The 27,956-nt window shown below is 42.5% G+C and overlaps 1 protein-coding gene across 1 annotated transcript in view; it reads left to right on the forward strand.

The window, feature by feature from the left end:
* The window catches only part of Dtnb (dystrobrevin beta), a 201,445-nt gene that overhangs the window by 48,007 nt on the left and 125,482 nt on the right, over positions 1–27,956 (forward strand). Inside the window, 3 exon segments of the mRNA XM_085691200.2 lie at positions 7,800–7,954; positions 20,285–20,390; positions 21,024–21,190. Coding sequence (XP_085547326.1) covers positions 7,800–7,954; positions 20,285–20,390; positions 21,024–21,190 — 428 coding nt within the window.

Consider the following 27,956-nt stretch of genomic DNA (forward strand, 5'->3'; position numbering starts at 1 on the left):
AAACACACACATACGCATGTAATACACACATATGTATTTTGATAAATACTTTACATATACACACATGCATATGTATGGGTTTATTAGAATGACTTACAAACTGTGTTCCAGCTAGCCAACAATGGCTATCTATGCACAGAAGGTCCCAGAATATAGTAGCTGTTCAGTTTGTGAAGCTGGTCATCTCAGCTGTTCTTTAGTATAGGCCAGAATTTCAAAAAGGGAGGCTCTAATGCCAGTGAACAAATGGACTTGCCAATGAGAGCAAGGAGGCAGAATTCCTCCTTCCTCGTTTATATAAGCTGCCACAAGAAAGTGTGACCCAGATAAGGCTGAACCTTCCCACCTCAAAAGATCTGGATTAGCCAGGTGGTGGTGGTGCACACCTTCAATCTCAGCACTCGGGAGGCAGAGGCAGGCAGATTTCTGTGAGTTCAAGGCTAGCCTGGTCTACAGAGTGACTTCCAGGACAGCCAGGACTGTTAAAAAGAGAAACCCTGTCTTGCAAAACAATAAACAAACAAACAAACAAAAGATCTGGATTAAAGGTGCATCTTCCCACCTCAGAAGATACAGATTAAAAGTAGGCCTTCCCACTTCAAATGATTCAGTTAAGGGAAAAAAAAATCCTCACAGGTGTACCCAGTCAGGTTAGCTAATTCCAGACATAGCCAAGTTGACAACCAATGTATTAGCCATCCAGAGGCCAAGAACTCTTTGTAAGGTTGGTGGGGGCTGAGTCATCAATGGCTTCTGACTTCATCAGTGACATGGAATTTTAGTGTGTTAGAGAATGCAGTGTGCCTTGCATTTAGTTGTGGTGCGTGCTTATAAACAGACAGACATGTGTACATGCTTTTCTGGGCTAAGTCACCAGTAGGTTGAAAGATGGCAGGGGTTGGGAGTCACCTTTGCCAGGGGACATTCATATAAAAGGGAAATGGCTGTTCATTAATAGTCTTGTCCCTTGGGTCTGAACAGTCCTGTCACTTTGCAGAAGCCTGTGGTGGGTGATGGGTTTCATGAGGGTAAAAGGAGGCGGAGACACAGACATGAGATAGTGAATGCTCCTATACAGATGTAAGTAGTCAGTAGAATCAGGGCTGCTCTCACCGGGCGCAAACGCAAACATGTGCCGATGGTCGAGCAGCAGCATTGTGCCTGGTACACCGGGGGAGAGTGTTTTAGAGACTGAAAGAGGAATCCACATTAAGGGCTCAATTGTGGATTTCCCACAAGGGATAAAGAAAGCCCCCCCCCCCTTTCTTTTAGCTAAGAACAACTGTTGGGGAACTGGCATACTTTCTTTCAGAGCTATAGAAACAGCACATTCATCCTGTTATGCCAGAATGGGATAGGGCTTTAATTAGAGAACTAATTTTTTTTAGTGCTAAGGGTGGAACCTCTGGTCTTACACCTGTTACACACTCTCCGTTACCTCCAGACCTTGTTCTTATCGTTTTATTAAATTTTACTTGCTTCTTTAAGCTTTGTTATATGCAAGTAGTAAATTACATTAATTTAGATTCATTACTTGTTATTCTTCATTTGAGAATTAAAAAATCAGCCTAGTTTTACATCATTTTTCTGCTTTTTTTTTTTTTTTAAATAACCCAGCTGGGCATGGTGGTGCATGCCTTTAGCTCCAGCCCTCAGGAGGCAGAGGAAGGCAGATCTCTGTGAGCTCGAGGCTAGCCTGGTCCTGGTCCTTAAATCTGTTATACAGAAAAACCCTGTCTTGAAAAACCAACCAACCAACCAACCAACCAGCCAACCAACCAAACAGAAACAACCCACTAGTTAAACCAGTAACTCAAGAAATAATGAGTTATTTCATTATGCCTTCAGGTTTTGGATCTAGCTGTTGTTCTCCTAAAACAAACACGTTCCCTTTCCCCCCTTTTTTTATGTTTTGTGCCTTTCCTGATTAAAAAATTACCACTTTGAGTCCATTAAACATGCCTTAGTAACTGAGTGAAATTGAAAAGAATACATTTTTGTGGGTGTGGCCAGTCATGTGGCTCTCTGATTATTATTCCCCTTTATGTTTTTTAATGAATTAGATGTAGACTTGTTGACATGGGCATTGTATGTGTAAGTTTGTGATTATGATACTGTACATCTGTAAGTATATGGCAGCTAAAGTCTCTAGTCCTGTTTCTTCTGTTAATGGCTATGAGTTGGTTACTCATTGTCTGGCTAGCTATGGCTGCATTTAATGGTAGCAGAAACTTGATTAATAAGTGACTTAAATACATTGGAGTTTATGTTCCTCATGTAAAAACAAGTCCAAAGGCTGCTGAGTTCAATGTTGGTCCCACGACCTGAGGATGTCTTGAGACTCCAGTTCCTTCCATCTTCCTGTCCTGATGTATGGTACCTTTCTTAGGGTAATAAGATGACATCTCTGTCCTGACTAAGGTGTTCATTCCAGGCAGAAAGAAGAGAGGTACCTCTAATAGGAAACCAAAACTTTCCCAGGATATTACCCCAGAGTTACAGTGTGGACAGGCATCAAGACCTTTTAAAAAAACATGTCCATTCACAAGGACATGTGCTCAACTATGTTCATAGCAGCATTGTTTGTCATTCAGAACCTGGAAACAACCTAAATGCTTCTCAACAAAAGAATGGAGTAGGAAAATGTGATTTATTTACACAATGGAGTGCTACACAGCAGAAAAAAATAATGAAATTTACAGGCAAATGGATGGAGCTAGAAAACATCATATTGAGTGAGGTAACCCAGACCCAGAAAGACAATTATCATATGTACTCACTCATAGGTGGTTTTTAAACATAAAGCAAAGAAAACCAGCCTACAAATCACAATCCCAGAGAACCTGGACAACAATGAGAACCCTAAGAGAGACTTACATGGATCTAATCTACATGGGAAATAGAAAGCAGAAAAAGACAAGATCCCCTGAGTAAATTGGGAGCATGGGGACCTTGGGAGAGGGCTGAAGGGGAGGGGAGGGGAGAGGAAGGGAGAGGAGCAGAGAAAAATGTAGAGTTCAATAAAAATCAATTAAAAAAACTGGAAAAAAAAACCCTGTGCACATTGCTACAATAAACACAGGGTTCACCCAGTGAGTGAGAAGGGGAGTAGTGTGGGTGCCTTGAAGTGTCTGTCACATCCCATACTGACCCTTTGTTCTGACTTAATGCATAGTTGTGCTCCTGGTAGGAATAGCAACCAGCTTTTTTAAAATGGAGTCAACCGTGCTTTTCCCTCTTTTTAGAAGCTAAGCATCTCCGAGCTCACTGCAGTCCTTAATACTTGAGACTCAGCGCTCTGTATAGGATAGCTCCACTTGCAAACAAGATGCCAGGCCCCATGCTGTTAGTTCTGATATAGGTATGACATCTCTAGTTTATTTATTTCAGTCAGGTTTGTCACATTTTCTCAAGCTAGAAATCTAGAGTAATCCTAACCTTGAAAGTTCTTTCTTCTCTTATCCAATGCATTGAAACATCTCGAGTTGATCCCTCTTCCCCATCCCGGCCACTACTTCCTTTCTTTTAGACTTGTTTGGGTCTGGAATAGAGGTCAGTTGGTAGGGTGCTTGCCTGGCTCATGTGACGCTCTGGGCTCACTCCCTAGCACCACATAGACTGTCACTGGAGTGGTGAAGGGAGGTAGAGGCAGGGCCACCAGAAGTAGAAGATCATTCTTAACTCCATAGTGAGTTCCACACCAACCTGGGCCATATGAAATCCTGTCTGAAAACAAAACAAAACAAAACAAATGCTGAAAACTAACTCTTAAAAAATATATATGATTTATTTTTATTTTATGTTCATTGGTGTTTTACCTGCATGTATGTCTGTGTGAGAATGTCAGATCCCCTGGAACTGGAGTTACAGACAGCTGTGAGCTGCCTTGTGAGTGCTGGGAATTGAACCCAGGTCCTCTGGAAAAGCAGCCAGTGCTCTTAACCATTGAGCCGTCTCTCCAGAGCCACTGAATACTTTCTTGGCAATCCCTTTTTGTGACTTGTCATTCTGCTGTCTTCTAATTGATATGTTTGTTTTGCTGAGAATTTAACCCAGGCTTATGCAGGATAGGAAAGTGTTCTTTGTATTCTTTCTGCTCCTTGCTTTGTGTGTTAATGTTTCTCACATATGATTTAATATCTGCATTTCTCTACTTCTGGGAGAACTTACAAATTTGCCTTTCCTTCCTCCTTTTCTAGCATTTATCCAACTCATTCTGCCCAATCAGTGATGTTTTTGGATATCTGTATATCCTAGTCATTATTTTTCATGGTTTTTTGTTCATTTGGGGAGGATACCATGCTGAACCTAGGGCCTCGTGCTTGCTAAACAGGCCCTCTTATTCCTGCGTTTGGCTCACCCCCGTGTGTGCTCTTGTTGCATAGTGACAGTCCCTCTTTTAATATGTTTATTTTAAAGTGCTTACTTCATTTGTTCTTCTCCTTCCCTCTGTCCTTTTTTCCCTCTGATTTTGAGGAACATGGTCTTTTTATGTAGCCATGGTTGGCCTTGAGCTTGCCATGTGAACCAGGATGGCTTCAAAGTTATGGAACTTCTCCTGCCTATAACTCCTAAGTATTGAACTACAGGCAAACACCACCATACCCAGATACCACACCTAGCAATGTTCCTGAAGTTGATATATATTGTCCTGTCTGTTGATATTTTAAAAATAGTTTCTTTTTATCATTTACTAATATACCTTTAAATTCTTTTTTTTCAAAGGTGTGTTTGTTAATTTGTATTTTATGTATATGAATACTTTTCATGTACACCTGTACACCATTGTAGATGGCTGTGAGCCACCATGTGGTTGCTGGGACTTGAACTCAGGACCCCTAGAAGAGCAGAGCAGCCAGTGCTCTTAACCTCAGAGCCATTTTTCCAGCCTCTAAGTTATATCTTATAGCAGTATAATTTGCTGAAATTTACTACAGAGTCAAGTATGGATTTAAAACGTGACTTAACCATGGGCTAAAGTTCTAAGCAATACTTTCTTATCTGTTATTTTAAATAATTCTGAGCACATGTGCACGTGTATGACAGAGGTCATGTTTCCGTGTCACACGGCTTTGAGCTTCCGTTGTCCTTCCTTCTCCTGAAGTCTGGATGAAAAGAGGAATAACTGAGATGGGCACTCTGCACAAAGGAAAACGAATAGAGTTACTGGAAACTCCTTTCCCGTCTCCTTGGCCATCTTTCTGTAAAAACAGAATCATATTGTGTCACGGTCTGTTGGGATAGAGGAATGTAAATGGTGTATTGGTTGCTTTCCTCTCGCTGTGATAGACTACTCGGACAAAAACAAGTTAGGGAAGAAATGGTTTATTTTGGCTTACAGCCCCAGAGTGGATGAGTCCTTCACAGGGGTGGCAGCAGGAGCCTGAGGCAGGCCTGGCAGTCAGGAAGCAGGGTGGTCACATGTCATCTACCTGTAAGAAGCAGAGAGGGGTAGGGGAGGTGAGTCCAGCCCTAACAATCAATCTAAACATCTGTCCTCACACCCACAGGTAAGTGTGGTCTTTACCCACCCCTTATTCAAGGGAACTTCAGATTGCTACACACAGAGACTAGTACAGAAAACCACAGCCAATCAAAATGCAGAGTTGCGGAACCCAGTCCTAGTGACTACATTTATAAAACATTCCTGTACCGAAGGCTCAAGGAACACTGCGGGAGAGGGCGTGGAAAGATTGTAAGAGTCAGAGGATCAAGGAGTTGCTGTGAGCTTGTGTTTCCTCGGACTGTCAGAAGCTACATCCTTAAAGTCTCACTGACAAGACCACCCAAACATGAGCTGAATATTGACCAATAGATATGCCAAAGTGCACCGGGAAGAGCTCACGTGACCTCAGCTCTACCCAAAGAACTCCAGGCAACTAAGAAATACTGAGAGTAGGAGAAAGAGTCTTCCCCCCAGGGAAGAGCACATCAGCTGGTTATCCAGTACCCTGAAAACATGCATACATACAGGGAACAGACTGAGCAGGTTGTATTCAGAGTGTGTGTGTGTGTGTATTACTGAAATCATACATACAAGGAACACTATACAGACTGAGCAGGTTGTATTTAGAGAGAGAGAGAGAGAGTGTGTGTGTGTGTGTGTGTGTGTGTATTACTGAAATCATACGTACAAGGAACACTATACAGACTGAACAGGTTGTATTCAGGGTGTGTGTGCATGTGTGTGTATGTGTATGTGATACCAATTTTAAAAAAAGGTCATGAGCCAGGTAGTGTGGCACATGCCTTTAATCCCAGCACTTAGGAGGCAGAGACAGGTGGATCTCTGTGAGTTCGAGGCCAGTGTGGTCTACAAAGCAATATCCAGGACAGCCAGGACTGTTACACAGAGAAATCTTGTCTTCAAAAATCAAAACCAAAACAAAACAAAAAAAAACCCCAAGACCTTGAATTTAAAAGAGAGCATGGGGTATGGAGTATGTATGTATTCAAGAGGAAGGGAGAAATGTAATTATATTATAATCTAAAAAAAAAAAGTGAGGCCAGGCTCATCACTGTGCCTGCTCTTAGTGACATGCTTCCTCCAACAAATATGTGTCCTAAAAGTCTCATAATTTTCTCAAACAGCATCACCAGCTAGGGACCAAGTGTTTGGTACATGAGTCCACGGGGGACATTTCTCATTCAATCAACAATGTATGGGCCATTAGCTTTTAAAATGTTTTAACTGAAGTAGAATCATATCACTTAGACCTCCCCCTTTCCTCCTTCCAGGCCCTCCCATGTGCCTCTCAACTTTCACGCTGATAGCCTTTTTTCTTTGATTATTACTGTTATGTGCATATGTAAATATATGCGTATGCTCAAATATATAATTGCAACCTGCTGAGTCTGGCTTTGTTGTTTCTGTGTATGTGGTTTCAGGGCTGACCACTTTGCATTGGACAACCAATAAAGGGACTCATCCCTGGGAGGAGCTAATTCTTCTCCCAACAGTCATTAGCTGTCTGTAGTTCTTTTGAAGGGGTAGGGCCCTGTGAAATTTCCCACCTTCCAGTTGTTATGCCCACTGATGTTGCCATTGTTCTGGAATTGTTCATGCAGTCATTTTTAGGAGAGAGACTGTCTCGCTGCGAACTTTCTCGAATTCTGGCTCATCGGTGCTTGCATGTTTTAGGAAACAGGGTCTCCTGTCACTCAGGCTGGTCTTAAAACTACTGTGTACTTTCATTCACCTGCCTCAGCCGCCTAAGTGCTGCGTATGTCTTATAAACAGGTATTAAGGAGTAAAAATACACTGCTTCAAATTTTCTTACAACGGTGGGTTGCATAAATTAAAAATTATCCTTCAGTTTCGTGAATTTAGGAAATTGCGAGGTGAGGGCTAGAGAGACGGCTCAGCAGTTAAGAGAATTTGCTGCTCTTGTAGAGACCTGGATTTGATTTTCACCCCTTATGGCAGGCTCCTCACAGCTGCCTGTTAACTCCAGCTCATCCATTGCCCTCTGCTGGCTTCTGTGGGTACTGCACTCATGTGCAACCCCAGCCCCCACTGAAAAATTACTTGAAAAGATGAGTTGGACAAACATGAATGGTTATTCCACTTAATGTTTAGGTAAAATTGTAAGTGGATAGGATCGAGGGACCTTGTGAGCAAAGTAACTACCCAGCGTTAATAAGGACAAGAATAATTTAAACGTTAACTAAAACTTGTAACTTTATGGTTCTTCTGAATGATGCGTGTTTAGTGGTGCAGAAATAGCATGGAGCCATGTGTTATTTTTAAGAGATGATATTTTCTTATAGTTTGCCTTTATTTACTTTTGTTCCTAAAGACATTTTCTCCCAGATGTCGGATTCCAATGGCTTGATGATGTTTGGCAAGCTTGACCAGTTTCTGAAGGAAGCCCTGAAGCTGCCTACAGCTGTCTTTGAAGGACCGTCCTTTGGTTACACGGAACATGCAGTCCGCACCTGTTTTCCACAACAGGTAAGAACCATTTACAGAGCCTCGGGCTACAGGGGCCACCATCTTCTACCAGATTCCCCCGGTGGCTTCCAGAAGGCAGGGGAGGGGGCCAAAGTTCACCTGAGGACTCTTGTTCTCAGGTAAGGTAACACTGGACTTCTTTTAAAGAAAAGTGTTTTTAAGTTTTTCATTATTGCGACTGAATGTGTGTTTCTTCTGTTTAAGTAAGGTTCTTTAATTGTAAGTACGGGATTTTGACCTAAATCTTAGCGATCTTGGTCACTGCTTCCTGCACGGCGCTCACCTGCCCCTGCAGAGTGCACAGAGCTTGCTCATGACATGGTCAGGAGTTTGGCTGCTTTTCCTGGTTTTTACCTAGAGATTGGTATGAGTGATAAGCGTGTTCCTGAGAGTTTAACTCCGCCTCAGAGACTGGGGATAGAGTAGATACTCATGAACTCAAGGTAGAGAACAGACAAAAGAACTGTAATACTGTGTGTAGAAAGTTAGGAGAAACAGAAAATTATGGGGGGAAAATCTGTTTTCAAATCAATAGAAAAAGTTATCTTCCTATAACATGCTTTTTTTTAAAGTTTAGTTTTATTCTATGTGCATTGGTGTTTTGCCTGCATGCATGTCTGCGTGAAGGTGTCAGATCCCCTGGAACTGGAGTTACCAACAGTCGTGAGTTGCCACGTGGGTGCTGGGAATTGAACCTGGGTCCTTCGTCCCCTTGACCACACTTAACCTTCAGCCCCCAGAAGATAACTTCTTAATTACCAAAGGGAACAGTAGCTTTATGGTTGGAAAACTCTACCCGACAGGAGGTGTGACTTCGGCTCTGCCATCGGTCATATCACCAGTAAAGGGAGACGCTGACAACTGAACGTCTCCCCTGCTCAGACCTTCCTCTGAGATCGCGCAGCTGGAACAGAGGGCTGTGGAAATGTCCAAGTATGAGTGCTCGCTAACCTGTGCAAACTTTCCTTTATCAACTGTATTTTCTGTCACTGGTATCAAGTGGCAATCAGCACCAGCTTTTAGCATAGTAAAGCATCTGCACTCTCGGTCTGTGCTAATAAGACATAGCATGCATTACCCCCCAGTATACATCTGCAAATGAAACGAGGCTCTCCAAGCTCCTGCAGATGCTAGATCCCCTTCCTGGGTGAAGGCAATGATGACAGGATACCAGGCCCACAGATGGCTCTCCTGGGCTAGCGTGCCTTCCTGCTGCTGCCTGCAGCTGTTGCTCCGAGCGCGGTTTCCACAACTGGCTGCCCACACAGCACTTCAGAGCTGTCTTACAGGCGATATGCACATGACTCTTACACAAGATGCTTCCTGAGGCCAGGTTGGACCCTCATTTAGTTCCGGGATGCTGTTTTGAGTAAAATGGTGGCAGAATCGAGGAGAGAAGTTTATAAATAAAGTACCAGTGAAGAATGGTATCTTTCAAGTGGGTGTCGGGCATTAACCCTAAAGTATTCTTTGACTTAATTGTGGTTTAAAGACTATGACAAGAATCTGATATTGGAGTCATATTGAGACTGTTGAAGGAACTTTATAAATTGTAATTGCTAATTCAAAGAATACTATAAGGTTTCTGTAGATTACCTTAGAAGTGCTCATTGCGAGGCGTCTGAGCACCCAGCCTGCTTATTGATTTTTCACCTGCTTCAGATTCCTAACAAATAAAAGCAGCTGGCAGTGGTGGTGCACGCCTTTAATCCCAGCACCTGGGAGGCAGAGGCAGGTGGACCGCTGTGAGTTAGCTACAGAGCGAGTTCCAGGACAGCCAGGGCTATGTAGAGAGACCCTGTCTCTAAGCCACCCCCCCAAAAAAACACAATTTAGACAATACATTATATAGACAGTAGCGTGTTTATGTCAGAATGACTGCGACAGATGTTTTTGCACAATGAAAAGTATCTTTAAGACTATGAAAGGCAGCGTGAGAAATTTGATAGTGTGCACTTGTCCTCACACCTTTATAACTTGTATTTGTGTTTTACTGAAATTTGTTTGATGAGGCTGTCCTTTTAAACTGAAAAAAAAATCTTTCAGCTGTCAAACTACATCAGAGACTTTTGAGAAGGATAAAATTTTACTTGAGTTACTGATTAAAAAACGACAGAGAACTTACTTGGTTGGCACTTAGAGCTACTTCTCAGGGTCCTCCATGGTCGCTGAAGGTCGTATTTGCCTTTTGCTATTTAACATAGGGCCTGCCAGGCTCCAGAAGATCCTGTGGACTAAGAAGTCTGTAGGAAGACAAGCCTACCTTGACCTGAGCAGCTAGGCTGTTGATTGCAGTGATTCTGTCCACTGTCTGGAGATCTTTAGTTTAGATGAAGGGAAGTTTTTCCCAGTGGTCAGTGCTTGGCAGTTGTAGCAAATTGCAGATGGATGTTGTTCTGTGCCCATTTGTCTTCTGTCTTCTTTGGAGGAAGTAGAGAACTGCTGCTAGGAGCCAACCTGTCTCTTTTTGATATGAAAAGTATTTTGATAATTAAATATTTAAATGCCATATTCCCCAGATCTCTGAGCAGTTGAGGGCTGTTTACTGGGTAGAGATGATTTATACCTACAGTACAGAATCCCTGGAGAGCTGGGTCCGAGCTTGACTGTACTGGCTCTCAATTTAACAAGTAAAGCAGGGTTGAATTAAATATAAAATATTTTTGTAAGAGACTTAAAAGTACATACCAGTTTAAAACATGAGACTTATTGCTTTGTGGTCTGGAATGAGCTACAATGAACAGACAATTATAACATTTAACAGTAAACATAGGTGCATGCAAGTTACACACACACACACACACACACACACACACACAGAGTGAACAGGAATTAGGCAAAGTGGATGCTTTGGTGGGCCCTACCAAAGGCATGCCATTGTACAAAACACACATGCACCAGAGTCAACACAGGGAACCAGGGAAGGAATACCTCAGTAAAGATGGCAGGACTTGGTCACCTGACCTGGCCATCAGTTAAGATGGTAGTAAGGTCATCTGACCTCAGTTAAGATGGTGGTACGGTCAGCCTGGAGAGATGGCTCAGCCGTTAAAGGCTAGGCTCACAACCAAAAATATAAGACCTGACCTCATTCAAAATGGCAGCGGTCATATGCTGTATGGAAAAGCCACATTTTTTGAGCCGTGGGAGTTTTAAACCTAATAACAAGAGATACCTAGAGGTGTGATCCGATCTGTCCTGTCGCTGAGCTGCCACGCCATAAGCTGCAGTGGGGAACAAAGGCTGGAATTGAAAACAACTGTCTCAAGGATCCGACCAATCTTGTCAGCAGCGGTAGAGGTGGCAGGGACAGTTTGAGGACAAACAGAGTTAGCAGGACACCGGTGGAGCATTTACAGGCAGGTGACTGATAGTTTGAGGGTTTCTACCATAACTGAAAATGTGAAGACACCACAGGGCCTGTAGAAGAGCTTCCCCTGATGTCTCTTCTCTTCAGGCGGGGCGTTGGAGCTAGAGAGGCTAGAGGCTGCTCCGAGTGGTCTCTCACGGAGGGGACCACTTATGAGTAGTCCAAAAGAGAAGAAAGGAAAAGAAAAGAAAAAGAAAGGAGAAAGAAAAATCCGAGGGACCTGGGCCCCAAATCGAATGCACCACACAGCGTGTGCAGTGCTAGCACAGGAGGATCAACCCTGGGTAGTCTGGTCACATTTTTAGCTATGGAAAGCAACCAGAGATGAATGTCAGCGAAGGGCTCAACCATAGACGTAAAGGTTGTGGTTGGCTGACTGGAAGGGGAAAACTCACCACCAAAGCTGCTGGTGTGTGTAGAGGTCAGCGTTAGGGCAGATACAACGCAGAGCTGTTGTAAAGAAACCTGGTTCCAGAGCCCAGGGTTCCACGTTTTCTCAGCTGGCCCATCTGCGGGTGAGAGGGAACATGGAGAGATCTTGGCCAAGTCCCAAGCACCAATTTTATCCTCCTCAAAGATCTCTGCTGCAGTTTGACAGCTGAGAGGTTTTGTCAGTTTAAAAGGACAACCTCACCAAACAAATTTCAGCAAAAAACAAATACAAGTTATTAAGGTGTGTACCTGTAAGTTATAAAGGTGTGAGGGACAGTGCATGCCATCAAATTTCTCTCTCACACTGCCTTTAAAGATACTTTTCATTATGCAAAAATATCTATCACAGTCATTCTGATATAAATATACTACTGTTTAAAACTTATGTTTTCACAAACCCCAATAATTCTTGTGAGTTCCAGGGAGCTGAATTAAAGGATCCATCTTAAACAGGTCAGATTCTTCTCAGTTCCCTGGTCCTAAATATTTTTTTTTTCCTAGCCTTAACTACCCCCACCCTCCACTGAGGCAAGCAGATCTTCCTTCTGCTTCCAGTCTGAGTTCCTTCCTTTCTGTCTCTCTCCCAAAGAGGTCGCTGCTGCCGTGGCTCCTCTCCCCTACCCCCTTTCTGTCTCTCTCTGCCTCTTTCTCCTCGTCCCCCTTCTCCCTCCTTTCCTCTCCCCTTTTCCCCTTCTCCCCTTCCCTTCCATAACCCAGTAAATAAATATCCAACTTCACTCTGCATGGGGTGCCAATCTGTCTTGGTCTCTCACCCAGCACACGGCTCCCTGCCTGGGATCCGCTTCCCCTCATGGCCCACAGGGCCGTTTTATTTTTACCATTACAGAAAGAGTGGATGTCCAGCTTTTACACATTGCAGCTTGACACGGTCTCTGCAGATGTGTTGCAGACTGGGCATGCCTGAGGAGATCCATGAGATACTTCCCTTTCTGCAGCATTGTCGTGGCAGAACTGCAGCTGCAGGTGACAGGGCAATGATAGCACTTCCTCCTGCTGAAGTACAAGGTTATGAATCATGATTCAGTGTCTAGTTGGATAGGACTGATCCTTATGGGAAATTGTTTCCCTTATGAAGAGGGAACGAAGTATAGGATGTAAGCCTTAAAGTTTTTTTTGACCGATTCTTAGCGGTCATAAACAGACAAAAACAAACAAGCTGAAATTAGAGGCTTAAAAGTTACTGATAATAAACAGGAAATGAATTTAAAGGCCTCCCCAATTTTCTAGATTCCCAAGTTTTGGAGGAAGATTGAGTTTTTTCTTTGGAAAATTTGCCCGTTGTTTGCGTACTTATTTTCTAGGTCTTAGTGCTGACTTCAGCTTGAGGAGTTGTCTACCCTACTGGAGGTTTTAGATCTGATGTCTGTGTGGGAAGGAGCCTGTGAACATCAGAGTGGAGGGAGGGTGGACGGAAAGAAGGTACACCATACAACATGGCTGTCAGTGTCTGCAGACACCGTGCCGACGCGTGGAGAGGTGGGAATATGGAGAGGGAGTGGCATTTTTGTTGATTAATTTTCAAAACAGTGAGACTCTTCTATCTATTGGAGCTACTTCCTGATTCAATTTTATCTAACCGATCTCCTCTGCCTGTATGCCAAAATGAATTTTCTTTATATTCAGAGACATTTTCTGGTTGTTCTGACCTTGCTTTCCTGGACGACAACTAAACTTCGGCAAGACTTACCAGGCACATGAATATTTGTGTTACTCTGTACACATTTTAGTCAAGGGGTTTCATGGTTTCTCCTAACAGCCCTTCAGCTGGGTAATTTCTGTAGATGAGTGCACTATTTTGTTGACCTAAGGACTTATCTTCACATGTCTTCTCTGGTGTTGAGCTATGTCACATGACCAGTAGTGTCTTAGTTTCTTTGGGTAGGCAATGGCTGTGGCAGGCTGTCATTTCCTGCCCCTGTTGACACCGCCACTGTGTCAGATCCGCTTTTGGTGCTGTACTTGTTATCATTTCAGTGTTCTCACAAATACGTACTGTGCCCGGCGTTGACAAATTACTGCAAGCACAGGAAGATGTGAACACAGAACAGAGGAGAATAAATTGGATAATTGTTGCATTTATTTTGCAAAGCAACAATTAGATATTTACAGTATCTTGTTTTAAAGAGGATATCTACAAAGAGATGAAACTAGATTATAATTTTTTGTTATCAAATATTAGTGATGGCTCAGGGTTTCTGTTGCTTTAGTGAAAACACCGTAACACAAAAGCAATTTGGAGAGAAAAGGGTTTATTTGGCTTATACTTCCATATTGCTGTTCATCATCGAAAGAAGTCAGGGCAGGAACTCAAAAAGGGTAGGAACCTGGAAGCAGGAGCTGATGCAGAAGCCATGGAGGGTGCTGCTTACTGGCTTGCTCCTCATGGCTTACTTCACCTGCTCATTTAAAGAACCCAGAACCACTAACCCAGGGATGGGTTGGGCCTTCTCCCATTGATCGCTAATAAGAAAATGCCTTATGGCAGGATCTCATGGAGGCTTTTTCTCAATTAAGTTTCTCTCTTTTCAGATAACTCTCTAGCTTGTGTCAAGTTGACATAAAACTAGCCAGGGTAGGTGATGACCAAAATACTGTAAAATAATTGCTTGTCACCTCAAGCAGTGCATTTGAAGGTAGCGAAAACGACTGAATCCTTTTGAGTAGATGAAAGACATTTCACTTCGTTAAGAGCTGGGTGTGACTACTCACATGTAATGAGGAACTGCAGTTAATTAAGCCATTGAGTCAGTTTAATTGGCTAAGTATTTCTCTTCCTTAGTGATAGAAAAGTATATATAATGATGTACCTTAGAAGTGATCTTCCAAGTGCATCTTAGATCAGATGAAATAGAGTATATAAAATGGGTTTTATTATGAGCAAGGCCATAGTAATGAGACCTGTCTCACTACCATTAATTAGACAGAGCAAAATTGCAGAGACCTAGAAGTGAAGTTTTGTTTTAGTTAGGTCTACAGAGCAGAATGTCTTATTAAATGAGTCCTTAGAGATGACAGGTGGCTCCTCAGTTCCCTTTGTTGAATTTTGTTAGCGCCTGCTGCCTGTTTCCTATATGAAAGTCCCCTACTTGGTTATCTCTAGGTGTGGAAACAGATCCAGCTGTGTTCATCATGCATACCTGCCTGGGGCTGTGGGCAGGGTGCAGGGCTCCAGCTTGGACTCTTGGGGTGTTCACTGGTAGCACAGTCTAGTGGGCATTCTCTTAGACCCTGGGTACTGTTCCTACACCGCTGCTTTGTAGTTTTCTAGGCTTTATGGAAATCAGGAAATGTTGTTACTTAGGACCTTGGCTTGCTGGTCTTTAGTGGATCAGTGGTCATCTGAGGAAGGCTGTTTAATCATAAGGAAGTTTGATATGAAATCATTTTCTAAATACAGCTCTAAGCTGGAGAAATGGCTCAGTTGGTAAAGAGTGTGCCTTGCAAGCGTGAAGATCCCAAGTTTGATTCTCAGAATTCATGTAAAAGCATCTGGGTTTGATTGTAGTGTGCTTGGGATCCCAGCACTGGGGAGGCAGAGAGACAGGAGGAACTTCTGGGCTCGCCTGCCAGCTAATCTAGCTGAGTATGGTGAACTTTAGCTGCAAAGAGAGAGGTTGTCTCAAAATATCTCTCCTCTTTTGGAAAACAAAATTAAAAACCTTTATGGATTGCTTTGTACCTTCTGATAAGGATCCTAGTGTGCCCTCTTGACCCCCTGCCATCCCACCCTTAGCCTGTCTTTTCTATGGGCATTCCTGGTACAAATCCTGCCACCAAGCCACAGCTGCTCCCTGGAGATCCTTGCCAGTGTCCTGCTTGGTCTCTGTTTGCATTTCTCTTGTTTTGATAACCTGCATTTGGGTGAGTGAAACTAAGCAAGGTTCTCATCTTTGTGTATTTGTGAGCTTCCAATGAAGTGCAAGTCCCCCTCCCACAAAGGCCTCTGATTTCATGCCCACTCTTCTTTGATCTCTGAATCCTTCAATATTCTGCATTCCCATGGCGTGTTTCATATAGCTCAGGGGTGCCTGAGGGAGGTACATCAGTCTCCAGCTTAGTATCTCCAGTGATAAGCAACACCATGCCTGGAAAATGAGCTGTGCTTACTAAATATATAAATAATGACTTAAAATCATGTATAAATGAGAAAATTAGTATTTTCGGTTTGAGTTCTGACTGATTAAAACTTATTGGGCTGGTGAGATGGCTCAGAGGTTAAGTGCACTGACTTCTCTTCCAGAGGTCCTGAGTTCAATTCCCAGCAGCCACATGGTGGTTCACAACCCTCTGTAATGAGATATGGCACCCTCTTTTGACCTTCAGGCATACATGCAGGCAGAACACTGTACAATAAATAAATAAATAAGGAAAAAAAAAAAAGAACGAACCCAGGTCTCATGCACTCCACTATTGAGCCATATCCTCAGCTTTCAGATTGTTCTGATGTTTAAAGTCCAAATCTGTGATGGACAAGTTCAGTGTCCTGTGGTAATGGAAGGCTGCCTTTTAGTGTTGGCTCCACAACTCAAGTTGACGTAGTTGGCTTCTGCCAGCCTAAATATGCCTTCAACTCTATGCAGTTGTTAAAGCTAGGTTGCAGTTAGCTTAAAAATGTTTTGGGAGCCATCGGAATGGCTCTGATGGTAAAATGCTTGCCACCTTAGCCTGACAACCTGAGTTCAATCCCCAGAGTCTGTGTAAGAGATGGAAGGAGAGAACTGACTCCACAGACCTTTCCTCTGCCCTTGCACACATGATAATAATAAATAAATACAGGTAATATTTTTCTCCTAAAACTTATAAAAATGCCATTTCAGACTAAATATCAAAAATTTCTTAAGTTATAAACTCAATGGGTGCGAAATACTTACATATCAAACAACAGAAAATACAAAGTATTTATTGGAAATGATGAAGTTGGAAATTGCAGTAATGAGAATATATTGCTGAATTTTTTTATTTGTTATTTAAATGCTGTTTTAGTGAGGCTAGATTTCTGAGAAAGCACGGATGTGAGAATGAAATGGAATAGTAATTATTAATATCAAGGATTAGAATAACAGGTGATGATGCACAGAAATTCATTTTTAGGAATAAGAATAACGAGATTACATTCAACAGTGGAGACAGCCAGTGTTTCCCCAGTGGGAATTATAACTGTGTTGTTTTTGCTTAGCATATCGGCGAAGTGACTAAAAATCAAAAACCTTGTACAGAACAAAAAGCTTAATGTTGGGTGAAAAATATTATTTGTAGAGAGTGGAGAGATGGCTCAGTGGTTAAGAGCTCTGGCTTCTCTTCCAGAGGACCTGGGTTCAATTCCCAGCACCACATGACAGCTCACAATTGTCTGTAACTCCAGTTCCAGGGAACTCAACACCCTCATATAGACATGCATTCAGGAAAAGCACCAATGCACATAAAATAAATAAAATAAAACATTATTTGCATTTGCCTCATACTGCTACATAACTTGAAAGGGGATTCTCTTAGTACCCTTTGCAGGTAGTTGTGGCTCTGTCGTGTGTCGTCTGGAAAGTCCGTAGTATTCACGAGAGAACAAGACTGAAAGACAGTGATACTCTAAGGAGGATGGAGATGATTTTGTTCTGTGAACTCCCTGAAATGCTTAAATACCTCTCAGGGGTGTCCTGGCCGTGCTTTGAGAGCTACTTTCTGAGCCTTGAGAGGCAAAACCAACCTAGAACTATTTTTTTTGTTGTTTTGTTTTTTTCAAGACAGGGTTTCTCTGTAGCTTTGGAGCTTGTCCTGGAACTAGTTCTTGTAGACCGGGCTAGCCTCGAACTTTCAGAGATCCACCTGCCTCTGCCTCCCAAGTGCTGGGATTAAAGGTGTGTGCCACCACCGCCTGGCCCAACCTAGAACTATTAAGTGTGCTCCTCATCACAGGCCTGGTGTGAGGCAGAGCAAAGCGCCAGGACTGTACTCTTGAGAGTTTATTTCTCTGGCTTTTTGTGAACTTTTAGGACCTGGGGAAGCTTTGGAGATTGAACTGTGTGTATTTATGAGGGTCTGCTAGATACACATTTGATATTGCCAATTAAAAATATGGTAAATCAAAACTTTGGGGAAAATAGCATTACTATTATGAGTGAGTTTGTAAGAATGTGATAGTTAACAAATATATAACAGAATTGTAAGCATTAAATTTGCAATAGAAGATAAGATACATTTTAAGTTTTGTTAGCCCTACCTGGGATTCAGGGATTGAACTAAAGCTGCCAAGCCTGTATGGTAAGTAGCTTCACCAGCTGAGCACCTTTTGGTGACTGGGTCTTTCTATGAAGGCCAGGCTGGCCATGAACTGGGATTGCAGGTATGCATCCCAGTGACTACCACAGTTACCTGAAATATGCTTTGGGCTTAATTTTGGTTGTTGTTGTTTTTTTTCCCATGTCTATTGTAGAGGTATTTCTGAATCTTACCCCTCAGCCATATTGGGTCCTTTTCACTTTTCAATGTTGTCTCTTCATTCCTCCCAGATCTACCTGGATCTCAGAGACAGCAAGAACTCATGTGTCTTAGAGAGAGTGTGCACTGGATAACATTTTTGTGGAGTTTCTGAGCAGACCTCTCTCTTTCCTGGCCAGCAGTGGCAGTGGGGTGGAGAGGCTGTGGGAATGACACCTCTTGCTCACTTCTACTTCTTCACGCCCCACCTTGATGTCCTAGGCCTGTCTTCCCTTCAGTGTGAGCTGCTTTTTCTTTCCCACCCGGCCTCTACTTTGCCTTCCTTTTCTATTTACCTTGTAGTTTCTTCTTCAGAGATATATGCCCTCGGCCAGAGTGACTTCCAGTTAATGTACTCTGGGGTCAAGATATTCATAGTTGCCAAAAGGCCCAGGAGTGAATGTGTGCTTTTGTGTTTGGTATGACAGGAGTGGAGTCCTGTGGGCAGATGGCACAGTGGACGATCCTGGCCTCTTCTATCTTAAGCTCCGTGGGGTCACCACTTCTTGCTTGGGAGGAAGTAGGATGAAACTGTGTCATGTTTTTGCTTTGCCCTACCTACTGTACCCCATCTTCATGTGCAGTGTCCTTTTTTTTTTTTTTATTCGGGTGCTGGAGCTCACACTCAGGACCTTGCACATATAGACAAGTGCTGTATCACCGAGCTATACTTCCAGTCTCCACCTCTCCTTCACATGGCTGGACCAGGGCTTGGAAAAATCTCCTTCAGGGTTGTATAACTTCTGTGTGTTGCTCTTTGTCTCTGTTTTTTTTTCTTTTTAAACAATTGTGTGTGTGTGTGTGTGTGTGTGTGTGTGCGTGTGTGTGCATGCGCGTGCAGGAATACTTGCCCATGCCATGGCATTCATGTAGAGGTCAGCATACAGCTTTACATGCGTTCTGGTATCAAACTCAGGTCTCCGAGCTTGCTGGAGGAGCGCCTTTCCTGAAGAGCCATCTCACTGGCCCTTGTTCTGTTTGAGACTGGCTCTCGTCTTATATGAATCAGGCTGATGTGAAACTTGTGATCCTCCTGCCTCAGACTTCCAGCTGCTGGAATTATAGGTGTTGTCACCCCTCCTGGATTTCCGCTGTCCCTCCAAGTGCTGTTTGCTGTGGCTCTATGAGTGTGTGTTATCGCTGCAGACTTCCTGTTACGTTGCATGGCACTGCGTCCAGTCCCTTTTCCTCTAGAACTGGATAGGTATTTTGTGGCTTAGAAGAAATAAAAGGAAAATTTATTAATTGGAAATATTGTTTCAGATTTGTTCTATCTGCATCATGTAACTATACTGTTATCTTGTCTCTAGACTATTTTCTGGTTGTCTGTATGGAGCATGACGCTATCAGTGGTCCACATAGTGGCAGCTCTCTGTTGAAAGAGAAAAATGCAACCTCGTGGGAGAAGAGTGCAGATATATGTGTCTTACCTTGCTTTGTTATTTATTCCAACAGTTACTTGTTATTTATTTTATTTTTATTATTTTATGTGTATGGGTGTTTTGCCTGTATGTATGTAAAGCCATGTGTGAGTCCAGCTACTCAACAGTTATTTATTAAATGCCAACCGTGTACCAGACACTGCTGAGAATGCTGAAAATTTGGTTCCTAACCAGGCATCCTTAGTTTCTGTTGCTGTAGATGTTTTATTATCAGGGATATGATGTCTGTCTCCCTCACAGGACAACAGGCTTGGTGATTGGAAGAACACTGGGCTCTGGCTGTCTGTGGTTTGGATTGAACGTGACCAGACATTTAAATGCTTTGCTCCTTTTTCTTACTCTCAGTGGAGGATGTCAAGACACTAACAGCTACTTTTAGAGGTGGAATCATGCCTGTAGATTTCATGCATTTTCAATAGAAGTAGTGTGTGTATATTAAAATGTGTGTAATCATGAGTGTGATAATGTAAAATATTTCGCTGTAAAATCTTAGATGCAGTTCATTCCTACTTGGTTGGGAGAATCTTAAATTAATCTAGAGGTTTAAAGACACTTGCAAGATATAAAATGTATTTGTTTTTCCTCTCTTCACAGAAGAAGATAATGCTGAATATGTTTTTAGACACCATGATGGCGGATCCTCCTCCCCAGTGCCTTGTCTGGCTACCTCTCATGCACAGGCTTGCCCATGTGGAGAATGGTGAGCGTGGCTTGACCCTCTGTCCCTTAGGTCACAGGGAGGAGGAAGCAGTTTGCGGTATTCTGAGCTATTATTGTGAAAAATTAAAATTGACGTTTGCTGACACATCAGCAATTGAACTTGTGACTTTTGTTTTTGGAAGAAGAGTATTTATTTCATACCAAAACCAGGAGCCGTCACTTACATAGGATTCTGAGGAATAATAAAACCTGGTTGGTATGGGCACATTTTTTTTCACTCTGAGATTGCTTACATTTACCTGATATGGTCAGGAATTTCCTTTTTCTCCCCTTTCGGTTTATCAGAATCGTAGCTTTAGAAAATTGGAGAGTTCTGCAATATTAGCCACCAAAACTCTAGTCAAATTTGGGTCATTAAAACATTACTAAGATAAAATTCAGTTCTGGACCTCCTGTCTTCTTTTTTTCCCTTTTATTTTTACTTATTTGTTTTCTTGTTTGTTTGTGTGTAGTATTTGTGTGTACACTTAGCATGTGGAGGACATTGGGAGTCTTTCATTATCTTTTGAGATATACGCTCAGTGAAACCAGAACTTACCAACTGGCCAGATTTTGCTTTCCTTGGTGTTGATTCTATTATTTATCCCCTGTCCCTCTTCTTCCTGGTCACCAGTCTTCCACCCTGTGGAGTGCTCCTACTGTCACAGCGAGAGCATGATGGGCTTCCGGTACCGCTGCCAGCAGTGCCACAACTACCAGCTCTGCCAGAACTGCTTTTGGCGTGGCCATGCCAGTGGCACTCACAGCAACCAGCACCAGATGAAGGAGCATTCCTCTTGGGTAACTAACTGCTTGTCTCTGATTGTGTACTTTCAACTCTTTACCCTGGCTCGTGTGTAACAGTAAGAGTACTTGGTCTAGTGGCCTGCAGGTGCCCTGCCCAATGCGGATGTGGTGTTGGGAACTCTTTTTTTTTTTTTTTTTTTTTTTTTTTTTTGGTGCCGTGACTCGGGTACGAACCGAGGTTGCTGCGGCCACAATGTTGGGAACTCTTCATGTCGGCATGACTGCTGGGGTTACATTATTGTTCCTCCCTGGACTGTAAAAGCAGACTTCAAATGTTCTGTGAGGCACAAGTGTTAACTGCATTTAAAATGGCCCTTTGCAAAGTAAAAAAGTAAATTTCTTCTGATCTGAAAAATTACAGAAAGGGGATCTTCCTAGAGATTATTCATTTGAGCCTTCAGTTGGGTTTAAAGCCCTTCTTTGATTAGTTTGCCTCGCAGGCTGATGTGTTTATATGCTGCAGAAATAAGTGGCATGTAACACAGGAGTCACATATGTTTATCTTTTAGAGTGGAGAGAGACTGTGTTTTATAACCATTGCCACATTGCTCTTCTTACCTTCAAAAGCAGCTTTTAAATAGTACTTGGGTGATGGTCAAGCACGGTGGTGCACACCTTTAACCCCAGTACTGAGGGGGCAGAAGCAGAAAGGTCTCTGAGGTACAGTCTGGTCTACATAGTGAGATCCTGTCTTGAAACAAAGCAAAGAAAATAAAACAAGCAAAAAAGCCAACATTTGAGTTGAGATTGATATCTGCTCTTCCTGGTGTGTTTATAAATCATGTAATATGAATAATTGTTTTTCTTCATGTCTTTTGTTTATTTCTAATTTTGTTGGCCACTTGCTTAACTAAAGGGTAGAAGGCTACACAGAGCCAGAAGTATGGCTCCAGACTTGGGGTCTCACCCAGGTACCTACTGGACTGCAGATATTAAAAGGCCTTAATAACTGGGTTTTCTCACCCCTTTAGTTTTCCTAGAATTCAACCAAGGAAAAATAAATAAACCAACACCAGGGAATAGTCAAAGAAAGGAAAGAAAAGAAAACACCAAGTGTCAACCCCTGTACACACTTGACTGTATTGCTAGAATCTGTGATGCTGTATTAGAAACACAATCGTATCTGTCTCAGTTAGAGCTAACTACAAAACCTTGTTCGCTGTCCAATTGTGCATTCCAGTACTGTGTTTTGGTTTAAGGTCATTTAAAAATTTTTTTTTAAGTGAAAACCCCTCCAGTAACTTAAAAAATTATTATTAAATAAATATAACTTGATTGTCTTTTCCCCCCTTATGTAAAGCACTATAGCCCACTATGCTAACTGGTTGATCAAAGTGTCTTCTGTGGGTTCTAGAGTCTTCTGTGGCTTCTGCCTGAACTGGGCAGGTTTTGCTCCATCACTTTTTATGGTGATTTGATCTGCTGGCATGCTTCTCGTGAGAATTTCGTTCTGAACGTTGACGTGTGGGGAGCAAGGGACTTCTTAATCCCTTAGTTTGAACTTGCTCATTTACCCAGTTTATAATCTTTTCAAAAGTACAGATTTTGCATTTATTTAAAGATCAGTAATTGAATACTGCTTTATCGTTTGCAAAGGAACCTTTCATATACTCTTCAAATTTTTTTCTTTGAGTTATAGCATACATACAGAAAAGCACAAGCCAGGCATGATGTTTTATGCCTGCAATGCCAGTACTTGGGAGGCTGAGGCAGGAGGATTACCATGAGTTCAAGCCAGCCTGTGTTAATACCTTATCTTTCACCACCAAACAAACAAACAAAAAAGGTGCAGAATCCATAAATAAATTTTTACTTATTTGATCCTCACAATACTGTGAATATTTTCTTTTTAAATATTTCTCATTTTTATTTTATCTTTTCTGTATTTTTTCCTGCCTTATGATTTCCTTTATTTTTTTATAGTAACTTAAGATTTTCAAAAATCTAGTATTATCAGCTAGCATAGTTTTGAGTCTGAATTTTGATGGATTACATCCTGTGGCTGGTTCATGGGTACTGGCAGTTAGTGTATGTGTCTATGTATAACTTGTTCTCAAAATTAAGAGTATGTGCAGCAATCAGGCCCTTTGAGGAGAATGTGGGTTAATTTTGAGGCCCAATAAAGGAATTTCCATGTAACAAAAAGATACATTTTTGTGTGTGTGTATGTGAAATGGCATTGAACCTAAGGCCTTTCTTAGGCATGCAAGGCAAGTGTTCTACTACTGAGCCATATCCCAGCTGCTGTTATCAGTATAATGGTGAGTTCCTGAATGTTTTCCACTGTGTCTGTACCAGTGTTTGAAATGAATTCTTCTATATTTGCAGCAGCAGATTTTAGTTTGTTTGACTGGTTTGCTGAAGAAGTTGCACCATAGATTCGATATATGTATGTTTCAGTGTCGGTGAGATTATTTTTATTTTCCCAAAGCCCCTATTTTAATGTTTCATCTAAGTGAGAAGTAGCAGTTCCCTCAAAAAGTGCTGTATGGTAGTATACCCGATATCCCTCCTGTCCAAGCATCATTTGTTCATTCAGAAGATATTCTGAGCACTCACACATGTAGTCAGCACAGTGACCAAGCCAGCCAAAGACTGCTGCCTTCTTGAAAGTGTTTTAGAGTATGAGAACCGTTGCGAGGGCTTGGGATGTCCGTTTCCTACTCCTGTTGGGTGTCTAGACTACTTTCCACACCTCCTTCTCTAGCTTTGTATGGGCAGAATACGTGACTAGTTCTCACTGGTAGAATGTGAACAGATGTGTGTCTTTTCCCAAGACAGTTAATGATTAGGCTGTCTTCTCTGCCCTCTGCTTCCTCACTTCAGAGGACTCCATTAGGATCCTGTGGAAGGTTAAGCTGTGGAGAGGAAAAAAAGTAACTGGACCTATCATGAATGGTGGATAGAGAGGAGCATGTGCCAACCCCTTTGCCTGAGATGGGGGTGAGATAAGAGCTGTGTTCTCATTGCTGTTGAGGTTGACACAGGATGATTAGAGGTTCAAGGCTACCTTGAGTAACTTAGCAAATGTCTGTCTCAAAATGAAATTGAAAAGGGCTGGAGATATAGCTCAGTGAGTAGAGAACTGGTATTTACAACTGGGTTCAGTTTCCAGCATACACACACACACACACACACACACACACACACACACACACACACACACCAAAACAAAAAGAAAATCCCTTGTTTTAAATAAAGTTTTTATTTTCCCCATAGTACTTACTAGGAGTGGATCACTAGTAAAACCTTAAAAGTGTGTGGTGTTTATGCCTTTAATCCTAGCACTCAGGAAGCAGAGGCAAGTGGATCTCTGTGAGTTTGAGACCAGCCTGGTCTACAGAGTGAGTTTCGGGACAGCCAGAGCTACACAGAGAAACCCTGTCTCGAAAAAATAAAACAAAACCAAACAAAGAGTGTGGTGTTGGCTTGAGACACCAATGAACCGATAAGTCAGGTGATGGAGTAAAAAGAAATCACGTGACATGACCGTAACCAAATTAGTTAATTCATCATTCGGGGTACTTGAAAGTAGCTTCATACCAACTGAGCCCAGCGTTAGAAAGGATCACAGTGTGACTCTTTTGACAGTATAAAGTATCTCAGGAAAGAGATGGGCTTCAGAAAGTATCGACTGCTTTGTAAGTAAAGAGTAAGAGAAAATCGAGAAAGTCTTGACAACTGGGGCGGTGTAAGGAGAAAGAGGCTGGCTGTCTTAGACAGTGTTGGGTAAGAGATGAGTGTATTCATAAAGCCTAGTAGACTTACATAGTTGAAAAGACAAAGGGCCATCTGTAGAACTTCTGAGTGTAAGGTTGAGGTCCATGGAATCTACATGAGGACCGTTCTCACAGTGCCCCAAGAGAGTGTCTGTTGTATGGACAAGTCAGGACCTTGTTTCATGTGGCTTCTCGGTGGCTCCTGTTAGTTGACAGTGAGAGACGTGAGAAATATGTCAGCCCAGGAAAGAACTAGTTCCTGGCCACAGAACTAATGGGGAACAAGTAGATCAAAGGACCATTGTGTTTCTAGGGAGTCATGTTGGCAACGAATCCATAAGCCTGAACTGAAAAGACCTTTTATTATTTGAACTAGACAATCACTTTAGACAACCCAGAACTTGTTTCGATGCCAGTAAGGGGCAGGGATAGGTGGTGTATTATAAAGGTTGTGTATCCTCAGAAGAGGATGTGCTGTAGCACACTTGGTCACAGGGGATATTGGGGGAAAGAAGAGACTCACAGCCAGGTGTGGGGGTGCAAAGCTCTAACCCCAGCACTGGGGTAGAGAATAGGAAGTTTGAGGCCAGTCTGGGCTGCATGATACCTTGTCAAAACAAAGAAACCAAAACCGGAGGGAAAGAAAAAGACCAAGCACAAAGTTTCTGTTTCTGTCCCCCAGTGTATCTTGGGAGTGGGGGAAGGTGCAGATAACCCCCTTTCAGGTCATAGGTAGATAGCATCACTAGGAGCTGCATGTGGTCCAGAGGAAGACAGCACCATACACACCGTCTTATGTGCACTGACTAAATGAATGGCGGGTCTTCCGTCCTATGTCTGCTATGGGAGGAGTTGACTGTGTTGGGATACTTGGTGAGCAAAGTGGTCACAAAACCATGTTTTCCTTTCTACCGAGGCGTGTAACTCATATAGCTCATCTTCCTCACAGGCAGGTCCTTGTGGCCAGTCTCCAGTGGGTATTACATCTTAGGCAAGGCCATTTAAAGCAAGTCTGCCTCCTCCATCCTCATCGTCTTTATCCTCTCCTGCTGATACCCACTGACCTAACAGAAATGTCTCCAAAGGAACTAGGTGAGGCAAGAGTCCTTAATGGAAGGCAGATGGGTACCTGAATGAATGGAACCCCTCTGCCGGTCTGCCTAGGACTCAGACATGAGCAAGAAATGAAGATACTAAATCAAGAGGATCGGGTTGAGGAGATTAGAGACTGAGTACAGAGATCCCAGGGGCCTTGCTTGGAAAAGGCGGAGCGATGACTGCTGGGGAAGCAGCAGCGAAGCCAGTGAGGCTGAGTAGCGTGAGCCATGGAAGAACTGCAGAAGAGGCCAGTACATGAACCAGGCTCTGGTTACCACTGTCAGGACTTCTGAGTGAAATGAGGAGTCTTGGTAGAACTTGGGGGTAGCATATCACGATTTCATTCATGCCTTAAAATGATCAGTCTGGGTGCTGGGTAAAAAATAAAAGTAAATGATGTAGATAAATGAGAAGCGTAGAAACTATTTGTGGAAGATTGTTATGCTAATCTTATAATCTTATGTTATACTTCCCTCGTTGCTGTGGCAAAGTATATAACAGAGCAACTTATGGGAACAAGGATTTATTTTGTCTCGTGGTTCAGGGAATCTAGTCCATCATGGCAGGGGAAGTATAGTAGCAGGAAACTCCTTGCTTCTATCTGACAGATCAGGAAACAGAGAAAAAGAGATGCTCAAAGTTGGTAGTCAATTTTCTCCTTTTCCTCTCGTTTTTATTTAGTGAGACTCCAGCTTGTGAAATAGTGCTGCCCAAATTCAGTGTGTGTATGTGTGTGTGTTGCTGGAGTTTGAACCCAGGACCTCGTATGCCAGGCAAGCATTTCACTAGCCAAGAGCTGACAAGAGGGACTGAATTAGGAATAGTTATGAATCAGCATAATGGACTGTATGAACCCAAGGAGAGGAGTTGAGAAACACTGCCTGTCCTGAGCCACTCGCATGGTGGAATTGTTATTGGCCAAAGAAGGGGAAAACTGTAGGTGGTACATGCCTAGGTCTTAGAATCAAATGTTCAGTTCTGTTTTTTAAGGCAGGTTCTCTTTCTGTGTCTCCAGGCATGGCTGGAACTCAGGAATCTACCCTCCACCTTCAGCCATGTCGTATTAAAATAGCTGTCCATTTGGTGTGGTTGAATAGGCCACTGGACAGGAATCTAGAGCTTAAGAGAAAGTCTTAGATAGACTTATACTTAATGCCTATATTTATTTATTTGTATTTCTTCTTTTTTATTGATATTTATTGAGTTCTACATTTTTCTCTGCCCCTCCTTGCCTTTTCCCTCCCCCCTTCAAGCCTCCCCCAAGGTCCCCATGCTCCCAATTTACTCAGGTGATCTTGTCTTTTTATACTTTCTACTTCCCATGTAGATTAGATCTATGTGAGTCTCTCTTAGTGTCCTCATTGTTGTCTAAGTTCTCTGGGATTGTGGTTTGTAGGCTGGCTTTCTTTGCTTTATGTTTAAAAACCACCTATGAGTGAGAACATGTGATAATTGTCTTTCTGTGTCTGGGTTACTTCACTCAAAATAATGTTTTCTAGCTCCATCCATTTTCCTGCAAAATTCAAATTTATTATTTTTTTCTGCTGTGTAGTACTCCATTGTGTAAATACATCACATTTTTCTTATCCATTCTTCGATCGAGGGGCATTTAAGTTGTTTCCAGGTCCTTCTGTCTGGTCTTATGCCAGTACCAGGCTGTTTTCTGTACTGTAGCTCTGTAGTAGAGTTTGAAGTCAGGGATTGTGATGCCTCCAGAAGTTCTTTTATTGCCCAGGATTGTTTTAGCCATCCTGGGTTTTTTGCTTTTCCAAATGACGTTGAGTACCGTTCTTTCAAGGTCTTTGAAGAATTTTGCTTGGATTTTGATGGGCATTGCATTGAATCTGTAAATTGCTTTCGATAAGATTGCCGTTTTTACTATATTAATTCTGCCTACCAAAGAGCATGGGAGGTCTTTCCACTTTCTGGTGTCTTCTTCAATT

Source organism: Myodes glareolus, chromosome 6, assembly GCF_982192425.1.
Source record: "Myodes glareolus chromosome 6, mMyoGla1.1, whole genome shotgun sequence".
Lineage (NCBI taxonomy): Eukaryota > Metazoa > Chordata > Mammalia > Rodentia > Cricetidae > Myodes > Myodes glareolus.